Genomic DNA, 12,299 nt, shown 5'->3' on the forward strand with positions numbered 1-12,299 from the left:
AGCGCCTGGTGGCTGGACCTTCGACCACGGGGCCCAGCCGGGTTCAGCCCGAAGGAGCAACGTGGTTCCGCTCTCTTGTGGGCACACCACCTGCAAGAGAGGCCATAGGGGTCGGGTGCAATGTGATATGGGTGGTAGCCGAAGGTGGGAACTCTGGCGTTCCGACCCTCGGTTGCCAAAACTGGCTTTTGGGACCATTGCCTCTAGAGGAAATTGCTTTGTATGTAATGTACAAGTTCAGAATTTTTGTTCTTATTCTTCTTAAATACTTTTATGGATTATCAATTAAGCATTATTTATTTTCTTAAAGATTCCTCTATCAAGCCCATTGCTGTCAAAAAAGGAGCCATCAAAGATAGATAACAGCGCTACTGGAGATGAAGTCAACAACTCACCGACAGTCGCCAGACAACAAAACGACTGCAGTTTAACACAACGCACAGCACAGTTTAACAAAGAGCTGTCGCAGGTAAGCTTTAGTAATTTCTACATTTCATTTGGGCAACCTTTTGGTGGCGGTACAACATCTCATCTTATTGTGTCCAATATTACCTCACTATTGAAGCTTATTAGCAAATAATTTGATTCTGGAATTATTATTATTATTATTATTATTATTATTAGATATGCATACTAGTAATATAGCAGTCTGTATGCTTCAGTCACCTTTTAATTAGGTGATGTTAAGTCTGTATATAATTTTAAAAGAAACACAATTGAATCAGTAAAAATCATTGAAAAAAACATTTAAACAACAAGTATATGTCATCAATTAGCCTTAAAGGCCTTACTGAGCCGAGGCAACTGACTTGCTGAACAAGGACAGCCCAGGCTAAATGGCAGATGGATCATTTTATCATAAAGGATCATAAAGCCCCGACACGACTAGACTAGAGGTTCAAAATCAGGCCGATGTAGTAGCGACCACTGCTGCATTTTCCCAGTAAAACATTTCAACTATGAGACTGGGCTGTTTCAAAAAATGATACTGAGAGGAAGTGGCCATAAAAGGTGGCTGTATCCAAAGAGGAGAAGTCCACGGCAAGGGATGGGGATCGTGTGTATATTATTATATCAGACCAAATGGACAGCTCATGTATCAAATAAATATTTATCATTTTTGATTTTTTTACCCCTCTGCATGTTTTGTCAATTTTGTTTAATTTTTCTTCCTAACTCTAGCAACGAGACAGACACACAAATACACAGACAACAGACACTTGTCCTTCTATTTGGTGGATATACTGCACATGATCTGTAGTATGCACAGAACTCCTGACAGATTATCACTCAGATTCTTTTCTGATGCTTTCTCTGTGTCTAGTAAACCAGAAACAGCAGACATAAAACATCAGTGCAAGTCAACAATAACTATTACTGCTTGTATATGGGTCTTAAACACTCGCTTATTTTGTTGTATGGGCCTAATGTAACACTTAACAGGTATACAGTAGTTTTGATAGGTTAATCAGTAATATAAGAAGATCAACTGTAATTGGTTTAATGTAAGCAGCCTCCCCACTCACCAAACAAACATAAAAATCTATCTTACTCAGCTCATAAAAACAACCCTCTTCTTTATTGTGCCTGCACCAGTCATAAAATCAAATGTCAAGTGGGACATTACTACTTAATGAATAACGGATGTCCAGTTTTACTTAAAATTAGAAAACATTTAAGTTCCTTAATGAGGAACAGTCGCAAAGTTCTTTGGAATCTGACAGATATTTATTAATATTCCCAATCCACTAATTTTGCTGAACCGTTGCTAATCTTTTGGATATACAGTATCAGTATGTTTAAATGATTACATAATATTACATATTTTTGCTTTCTTTGCTCTCCAGATAAATAAGGAATTTTGGTATCTGACCTCATCTGAGTATGAGGTTCAAATTCCGTGTGGTCCCTGCATGAAGCTTGCATGTTCTCCTTGTGTCACTTTGGTTTTGGTCCTGGTGCTCTAGTTAGATGGATTGGTGATGCAAAATTGCCCTTTGTGTGTGAGCGTGTTCAGCCTGAAATGTACTGGTGCCCTGTTCAGGGATTGTTCCTGTCTTACACCCAATGCTTGCTAGGCTAGGCTCCAGCTTCCCTTATGACCTTGCTAAGGACAAGTGGGTTTAGAAAATGGAAGAATGTATTATTGATTTTTATCATATTCAATATCATGCAATCATTAAAATCATATATCTATACATCTATAGTTCATATACTGTATATACACTCACTTAAAGTATTATTAGGAACACCTGTTCAATTTGTCATTAATGCAATTATCTAATCAACCAATCACATGGCAGTTGCTTCAATGCGTTTAGGGGTGTGGTCCTGGTCAAGACAATCTCCTGAACTCCAAACTGAATGTCAGAATGGGAAAGAAAGGTGATTTAAGCAATTTTGAGCGTGGCATGGTTGTTGGTGCCAGACGGGCCGGTCTGAGTATTTCACAATCTGCTCAGTTACTGGGATTTTCACGCACAACCATTTCTAGGGTTTACAAAGAATGGTGTGAAAAAGGAAAAACATCCAGTATGCGGCAGTCCTGTGGGAAAATGCCTTGTTGATGCTAGAGGTCAGAGGAGAATGGGCCGACTGATTCAAGCTGATAGAAGAGCAACTTTGACTGAAATAACCACTCGTTACAACCGAGGTATGCAGCAAAGCATTTGTGAAGCCACAACATGCACAACCTTGAGGCGGATGGGCTACAACAGCAGAAGACCCCACCGGTACCACTCATCTCCACTACAAATAGGAAAAAGAGGCTACAATTTGCACGAGCTCACCAAAATTGGACAGTTGAAGACTGGAAAAATGTTGCCTGGTCTGATGAGTCTTGATTTCTGTTGAGACATTCAAATGGTAGAGTCAGAATTTGGCGTAAACAGAATAAGAACATGGATCCATCATGCCTTGTTACCACTATGCAGGCTGGTGGTGGTGGTGGTGTAATGGTGTGGGGGATGTTTTCTTGGCACACTTTAGGCCCCTTAGTGCCAATTGGGCATCGTTTAAATGCCACAGGCTACCTGAGCATTGTTTCTGACCATGTCCATCCCTTCATGACCACCATGTACCCATCCTCTGATGGCTACTTCCAGCAGGATAATGCACCATGTCACAAAGCTCGAATCATTTCAAATTGGTTTCTTGAACATGACAATGAGTTCACTGTACTAAAATGGCCCCACAGTCACCAGATCTCAACCCAATAGAGCATCTTTGGGATGTGGTGGAACGGAGCTTCGTGCCCTGGATGTGCATCCCACAAATCTCCATCAACTGCAAGATGCTATCCTATCAATATGGGCCAACATTTCTAAAGAATGCTTTCAGCACCTTGTTGAATCAATGCCACATAGAATTAAGGCAGTTCTGAAGGCGAAAGGGGGTCAAACACCGTATTAGTATGGTGGTCCTAATAATCCTTTAGGTGAGTGTATATATATATATATATACTGTATATACTAGCAGATTACCCAGTGGCTTCGCTCACTGAGTGGAAGGGAAAGATTTGTGGCTCTCATGAGGCAACAGCATTAATGACCCAATTCTATGATAGATTTGCCCCCGCATTTTAAATGTCGGCATAAAGCCAGAATTCTCGGTAGCAGCCGTGGTGCCAAACGATGTCATCTGAAAGCACAAATTGTATTTCGTAATGTTCTGTAGAAAATTAGTTGAATGTGGATTTGTGCCAGAAATAAGAGACAACGGATCAGGTGGTTGGCCTAAAGGTGTTAATTTCACCTTGCCGTCTGAACAACACATCCCATGTGATTCAAATTTAACCCTCTGTGCTTGGCAGTACTCACACATGATTTCCATTTCTCATATTGCAACTTCTGGATGTAGGCAATAATCTTTTTCAATGTTATAATTGAATCCCTCCATATACAGACCCTGACGCCTGTGTGACGGGGTAGCCTGTGAATACTGCATCCGTCGAATTCAATTCTGTTCAGCATGTTGTTTGGGTGTTTGTGAGGCCAATTGTGATTGTCATATACGTTGATTAGCGAGCCTTCTCTCTCAATCTGATTCTGTCTCACTTTCTCTGTGTAACCTGACTGTTGTGGTCATACGTAATTTACGTTTCAAACACGAGTGCATGAGTGCATTATAATATGTTCTGTGGTCATACATAATTTCTGTTTCAAACGCGAAAAGAATTTTATATATATAGATAGATACATACTGTATACATATACATACACTCTCTCTCTTTATATATATATATATATATATATGCTCTCTTTCTTTCTCTCTCTCTCTATACACACATATATATATATATATATATATATATTATATATATATGTATACACACAGAGAGATGGACTTGTTTTAAAAAGAGACATAAAAGTTGCAACATTTAACAGATAAAGTGAGTGTGAAGTGATGTAAGATGTTCTGTTTGCTGATTTTAATGAAAGTTGGGCTAGTGAACAACTAGTATTTAAAAGTAATAAATGACCTTAAAGGAAAGCTAAGGAATGATTGATCAATCATGGATATGACTACATGTTATGGCTGGGAGTACTTGGTAAAACATAGGAAAACAGTCAGCCTGTGCAATGTGCTTCACTGTCAGCTGATGTTGCCATATTCCTTTCCTTGTCAGTTATGTCATGTGGCCATGCCACCACTTGCCACGAGAAGGACCTTAAGCCCAATTATGTGATGGAGATAGCTCACACCTACAATACTTTTGTCATGACTTTTTTCTGTACTTGGAGTGTACGACTTGTGTTTGCAATGAAAATGATCCGTTACCCTGTGCAATGTGTTTTACTGTCAGCAGATGTTACCTGGGTTCATTTTGTGCCACCCATGCCGTGTGCCTGTGCTACTCTGCTTTTTCTGTTTGCCATGGCATGTGGCAAATCATATGACAAAGGTAGGCTGCACATCCAATTTATGTTACGACATAAGCTCTTGATTAAGACCTAGATCAAGGTTCAAGACCCAGTGACAAACAAAGTCTATTTGAAAAGTACTGTGTGAAATCAGCATAAACAGGATGTTAGCAAATTTAAGAGTTAGTGTAACTGTGTCCAAAGATTAAACTGAAAACTGCAATGTCCCTTATCTAATTTTTGCCATTGTACTGATTTATACTTGTTTACGTGGTCATTGTCAGGCATCACTGTGGTTTGCTTTAATGCTTCTAGGAAGGAATTTTCTGGGATTATCCTCAAACATAACACTCCAGTGTCAGGAGCGAGTTGTTGTTTAAGCACACAAGTACCACAGTGTACTTTAAACTGACTTTAATTGCCAGTCATTCACAGAAGTATGCTGTTTAATAATATTAATTGGCCACCATTCATACAAAAGTGAAAAGATAGATAGATAGATAGATAGATAGATAGATAGATAGATAGATAGATAGATAGATAGATAGATAGATAGATAGATATTTTATTAATCCCAAGAGGAAATTCACATACTCCAGCAGCAGCATACTGATAAAAAACAATATTAAATTAAAGAGTGATAGAAATGCAGGTAAAACAGACAATAACTTTGTATAATGTTAATGTTTAGTCCCCCGGGTAGAACTGAAGAGTCGCATAGTGTGGGGTCTCCTCAGTCTGTCAGTGGAGCAGGATGGTGACAGCAGTCTGTGGCTGAAGCTGCTCCTCTGTCTGGAGATGATCCTTTTCAGTGGATGCAGTGGACTCTCCATGATTGACAGGAGTCTGCTCAGCGCCCATCGCTCTGCCATGGATGTCAAACTGTCCAGTTCCATGCCCACAATAGAGCCTGCCTTCCTCACCAGTTTGTCCAGGCGTGAGGCGTCCCTCTTCTTTATGCTGCCATCCCAGCACACCAACACGTAGAAGAGGGCGCTCACCACAACCGTCTGATAGAACATCTGCAGCATCTTATTGCAGATGTTGAACAACGCCAGCCTTCTAAGAAAGTATAGTCGGTTCTGTCCTCTCTTACACAGAGCATCAGTATTGGCAGTCCAGTCCAATTTATAATCCAGCTGAACTCACGGAGTCCATGAGGGGCCTGGGCCTCCTAAAATCCACCACCAGTTCCTTGGTCTTGCTGGTGTTCAGGTGTAAGTGGTTTGAGTCGCACCATTTAACAAAGTCCTTGATTAGGTTCCCATACTCCTCCTCCTGCCCACTCCTGATGCAGCCCACGATAGCAGTGTTGTCAGCGAACTTTTGCACATGGCAGGACTCCGAGTTGTATTGGAAAATGTGCTTTTATTAGCAGTGAGGTCATTGTTTACCATTATCATATCACAAGTATGACATCTTTATTCACAAATTAAACTATTGTGGTTGTGGTACCATTTATCAGCTGCAAATTGTCATTAGGAAATGCTGTACTTGAATTTTGATTTTGTTTTAATTTATGCTGTGATTTTATTCATTTTAAAACATTGGAAAATACCAAAATTTAAAAAATAAATAAGAAAATATATAATAAAGATAACTGTAACTCCACAGAATGATGTTAGACCCTGCGGCATAAGTACATAGGTATATAACAGATCTGATAAACTAGCCACCGTATCACGTCTTGCTCTGCACGTTCTCTAAATCCAGTGGACGTTGACCCTTCAGCAGCAGCTTTTAAGTGCCAATGGAAAACTTTCCCAAAACAGGCAGCCACAGTTTTTCAAAGAACTTTTAATTTCCCTTCAAAACCACCCCCTATATTTCATGTGTACCAAAGTGAAACAGCGGGTGGTCGTTTTTAATCCAATTAATTTCCTTGCTAAAAGTAATAATTTATCCAGTTGTTGGCAGTGTAATGAGGCTAAGAATGAACAGCTCAGTGTCCTTTTGGATTTTATGATGAAAAATGCCACTCAGCTCCTTAGAGACAGAACTTCAAATACACTCCAAAAAAAGTACACCCATGTATATCTGTGACATTTAACATATGACAATGGAATTGTATCATTCCGTCTGCATAAAGTGAAAGTTGTTATAATTCATCTTTTGTTATTTTTTAAACTAAACACAGTCTATAGGTGTGCATGTGCATGTGGCAGCAATAATTTTGGAAGCAAATATGCATTTCAAATTTTGTAATTCCTGAACACTTGGTGGTGTAGTAGTTGCTTACAGATCCAGTATACTAGGGTTAAATCTGACACACATCTGCTGGGAGTGGATTTAATGTCATATGCTATAGGAAAGGAACTACATTAGAAAGGTAGTGTATATTCAGCCGATACGAACAAAACTTTCTTCTTTATATTTAAAAATGCTACATCAAGGCCAAAATTCTCTGGATCTTTCAAGTGAACACCTAGACAGACAGCTAGATAACGTCAGGATTTATATAATCATGTACTGTTATTCTCATACTGTCTTGAAGACTACTGTATGGTCCCATTGCCACAATGCCGATCTTGTCTAAGATTGTTTGCACACCTACAGTTCATTTTGTGATGTCACAGTGATCCGGGTAATATAGGGGTGAGACATAATTAGTTTAGCATCTGCAATATGTCTCAGAATAAAGGTAAGGTTGTTGACGAGCGAAAGCCAGCTTCTCGAGCAATTAATATTCATAGATTTTCTGCCGATTCTGTAATTGGTTTTGGTTGATCCCAATCTGAATGAAGGTTAGCCCAATCATTGATCATTCAGTTAAAAAAACAGAAATTTAAACATATCTGCTGTTCACTTTAACCCCAGAGATTCCCTCATTTCTTCACATTTTTGTCCACTTTTCCTTGAAGGACCACACCACCCTAAATTAATTTTTTTACTAGCGACTGGGAGCCCGATCGAATCAGGCTACAAATTCTACGTTTGTCAAATCCATACTTTCTCTGCAAAGAATTATTTGTTTTTTTAAGTCCTTGATAGGATTTTGTTATCATGGCACTGATTTGTGCTTAATATAGACTTTTTCGGCCGACGTAATGAAGAGCTTCCTCTTTAAACGGGGCTGCGAGACGTGAATTCAGCTCTTCTGTGCACCTCATTTGATTTTTTCCAGCAAACAAATTTTCAAAACAAACCGTACTCTACAACTCTAATCAGAGTCGGAGTAATAATTATGTTGCTGTGGTCACTTTAGATCTGAGATTGGTTAAAATTTAAACAATGACCGTTGTTACTACCCAGCCGTCATTACTCAGTTTGCCAATAGATGTCAGAAGGACGGATGCCAAAACTGAACTGCCCAAAGATAGATTTCAATGTACCAAACAAATGGCGATACGTTCTAAATTACTTACGGTTCCGGAGCTGTCGAAGTCAGTCGACGATGTTAGTCCTGGAAAGTACGCCCCACCAAACCAACATTCCAAAAACCAACCGAACTTACTATTATCTGCTCGAACCAACACTGACTTTCTATACTCGGCCGTCCAGAGGCGTCATTGAAGCATTCGAACATTCTTAGCCAATCATGCAATACTGCATCCGCGTTTGCCACGTGATGTTCTAACTACAGAGGCAGAGTCCCATTGCATGGTTCTAACTTGTATTGAGTCGAGTTATTGATGCTGTGGACTGGGACCCGGACACAGGCAGACGGACAACATAGTTCCACCACACACCATTTATTTACAAGTAATATGTACAAATTCGTGCTCACACACCCCAGTGCCTCTTGCACCGATTCCCCAAAGTCCAGGCCACACTCTCAGTCACTGTGCCTCTCTCTCGACCGCCTCCCATCCTCTCTCCAGCTCTGTCCTCTTCCACCCGACATCCACTATCGACTGAAGGGAGGCGGCCCCTTATATGGGAACCCGGATGGGCTCCAGCTGCTTCCTGGCACTCCCTCTTGGACACACCCTTGTGAGGCGGAAGTGCCGGCTGTGCACCCGGAAGCCGTCCGGGTGTCTCCTGTCTTCTTCCCCTGTGGCCACGGGTCCCTACAGGGCTGGGCTTCCAAGCCCTTTACCCGAGGCCCCCCACATAACCAGGGCGGACGCCCCTCGCGGTCTGGAGGAGGCACAAGCCCTCCTCTGGTCCTCCTGGGCGTCCCGACTGGGCTCCAGCCCCGGCCGGGGACCACAATGCGAACACCATACGGAGTATTGACGCGAACACCATACATACAGATAGTATCAAATTATATATAAGGATGTTACTTACTCCATTTAAGATTTTTTATCCCATGTTTTCAAACAGAACTGGAGATAAATAGTATATCATATAAAGAATCTAATGGTGACCAATGTTGTACAATGGCAAACAATTTGAAAAACTTCAATGGTAAGAGTAACAAATGTTCACATTACTTGTGTTGTATAGTCTATGTCTTCATTATCCGGTCTTACTCATGGCATTGTTTTAGATGCACCCAGAAAAATCAATGTACATCATTAACATAATACTATGTTTTTAAGCTGAAGAGAAGATACCTGACCATTGAATGTGGGGAAAGGCAAATCTTCAAAAATGCACGTGTTTTACACATTTTGAACATACAACTGGTCAAAGATGAATTATGTGGCATGATTAATGTGAGAATGTAATAAGTGGTCTGTGGTGTAGATTGGATTTTAAACAAATAATCACATCCCAGCAGTGTGCATACTCCAATCGGATGCGGGTGTATGGGAGTGCTCTCTGCTCTGGGTCCCTGGATGATGGCGCACCCACAGGTGCAATCAGTCAGGTGTCTGATTCAGGCCTCAGACCCTACACCCAGTAAGGGAGGGTAAGATAAGAACAGCCTGCACAGCAGAAGGCAGGAATGAATGAACAAGAGATGGAGATGGAGGAAGAGCAGCGGATGGAGGTTGAAAGAAGGGATGACAGAGGTGTGTGAGCAGCATGCAAGATGATAGAGGCAGACAGCCAGGAAAGGAGCCCCAAGGGGAATATGGGATGGACGCTCAGAGAGGGCTGAAGAGGGTCTGCTCTAGCTGAGCATCTTTAGTAGCTGAAGTGACCCGATCTTTGCAGCGGGGGACGGACAAATAGAGCGAGGCAAGGCTTGGATTGGTAGCCCTGTTTGATGCCTACAGCTTGGAGGGGCCCGAGCCTGTATTTAGTGGGGTGGCTGTGTCTGTTGGCGGGACGCTTCCTCAGTCTGATGGATCTGCAGAGGGTAAGCTGGGGAGACGTCTGTTTTAAGTAAGAGATACCAGGGCTCATGGATTTTTAAAAAGCTTTTACCTGCAAAGAGTTATTTTTACCTGTCGTTAGTTTTGATTTAGTTTTATCTGAACATGTTAATGGTGGATATTTTAACATCCTGGCATTTGCTCCAGTTATATGGATTATTTATTTATTGAAGAAGATTTTTAAACTGCACTGTTTGAACACTGAATGTTTTTAGGATTGTTTTTAATAAAAGAACATTGCTTTCTTTTCACCTACCCCTTGCCATATGTGTGTGTCCTCATTTGCCCAGCTCTTCTTGGTCTATGATTGTCAATGGTGCCAAGTTGGAAAGGCTCTTAAAAGCAACAGGGGAGCATGGAGCTCACCCAGGCCATCACAGAGAATTTTTTTTTCTCCCATAGACCTTTTTTACATTGTTTGCTGTTGTACAACACTAGTCACCACTGGGTTCTATTATATCATAATTTTGTATGAATTTTTTTTTCTCAGCCTTCACTACATAGGGTAAGTAACAGATACAAAAAAAACATTTTTGGGTGGATTATTACTTTTAAAAGGGTTATAGTACTACAAAACTACATAAATCAGACCACACTTCCCTAACCCCAATACAAGTCTCCAGTTCCTCTTGGAGAATCGCCTGGCACTCACTGGCTAACTTTAATATCATCTATCTCTATATTCTGTGTCAGCCCTGGGGTCCTTTCTTATGCCTTATACACATTCCAAGAGAGGTTCCCAGAGTGGCATTACAGCTGCATGCCCAAGCTATCTTAATTTGCTCCTCTTGACCTTTAGAAGCAGTGGTTCTACTCCAAGTACTTTTGGCATTGTTAAACACTCATAGACTGACTGGGGTTCAACCAAAGATCCTTCTTTGATTCACCATATGGACTTACCACCTGCAATATGAAGAGTGGAGACAGGTGCAAGTCATGTAATGGGCATGGATGGGAAAGATCCAGAAAGTGACAGACATACCTTGGTTTATTTTGCCAGCCTGCTTGTCCCCATATGAGGCCAGGGCCCGTTCAAGCGGAGAATGTATTATTTGCTTTAGAAATTAATCAGATTTGTCCATCCATCCATCCATTTTCTAACCCGCTGAATCCGAATACAGGGTCACGGGGGTCTGCTGGGCACAAGGCAGGAAGCAATCCTGGGCAGGACACACACAAACACACCCACACACCAAGCACACACTAGGGCCAATTCAGAATCGCCAATCCACCTAATCTGCATGTCTTTGGATTGTGGAAGGAAACCGGAGCGCCCGGAGGAAACCCATGCAAACACGGGGAGAACATGCAAACTCCACGCAGGGAGGACCTGGGAAGCGAACCCGGGTCTCCTAACTGCGAGGCAGCAGCGCTACCACTGCGCCACCGTGCCGCCCTAATCAGATTTGTAAATCTGCATTTTCCATTTTAGCATCACAAAGAGTCAGAGTATGTCTCTGTAGCTTTCCACAGAAAGTAGGAATCACGGCTGGAGAGGGTGCCCGTCAATTTCAAGTCACACTCCATTCCACCTGAACTAGTGTGGTGCTGAGGTGTCACCCTTTGCATGGCTGCACTCAGACTGAGCTGGTTGTCACGTGGTGGGTGCAGTAATGCACTGTATCAGAGCATGCTCCTTATCTTATTCAAACCAATCCAATATTCCTGATTCGAACATTCAAGCCATTACAATACAATACAATACAATTTATTTTTGTATAGCCCAAAATCACACAAGAAGTGCTACAATGGCCTTTAACAGGCCCTGCCTCTTGACAGCCCCCCAGCCTTGACTCTCTAAGAAGACAAAAAAAAAATGGAAGAAACCTTGGGAAAGGCAATTCAAAGAGAGACCCCTTTCCAGGTAGGTTGGGCGTGCAGTGGGTGTCAAAAAGAAGGGGGTCAATACAATACAGTACACAGAACAGATCAAGTCCTCAATACGGTATACAAATAAAAAAAATGTTACAAGTACGGAGCAGAATTTAACAGTAGATGATATCCCATAATATGATTTGGATTTGATTAGAGTCCTGGAGGCCTCAGCCATCAAGCTGCCTCCCCCATCTGGCCATTCCACAGCTGAAACAGCGCTGGGCCAGCCAATCTGATGAAAGGACCCCTCTACCCCACGATTCTTGTGATCCTCCATCAGGGATGACTTTACCTTAGGTAGGCAAAACAACTTGGCATGTGGGCCGTGGCACCAAGTGCCACATTTGAGTAC

General features: G+C 41.6%; 1 protein-coding gene across 6 annotated transcripts in view; it reads left to right on the forward strand.

Annotated features, from left to right (window-relative positions):
- LOC120516555 (spectrin beta chain, non-erythrocytic 1) overlaps positions 1-12,299 on the forward strand; it is a 256,791-nt gene that overhangs the window by 52,380 nt on the left and 192,112 nt on the right. For all 6 annotated transcript variants that reach the window (XM_039738310.1, XM_039738308.1, XM_039738311.1 and 3 more), the window contains exon 3: positions 311-469. In XM_039738310.1, the coding sequence (XP_039594244.1) occupies positions 311-469 (159 nt within the window). The remainder of the gene's footprint in view (positions 1-310; positions 470-12,299) is intronic.

Source organism: Polypterus senegalus, chromosome 16, assembly GCF_016835505.1.
Source record: "Polypterus senegalus isolate Bchr_013 chromosome 16, ASM1683550v1, whole genome shotgun sequence".
NCBI classification, from domain to species: domain Eukaryota; kingdom Metazoa; phylum Chordata; class Cladistia; order Polypteriformes; family Polypteridae; genus Polypterus; species Polypterus senegalus.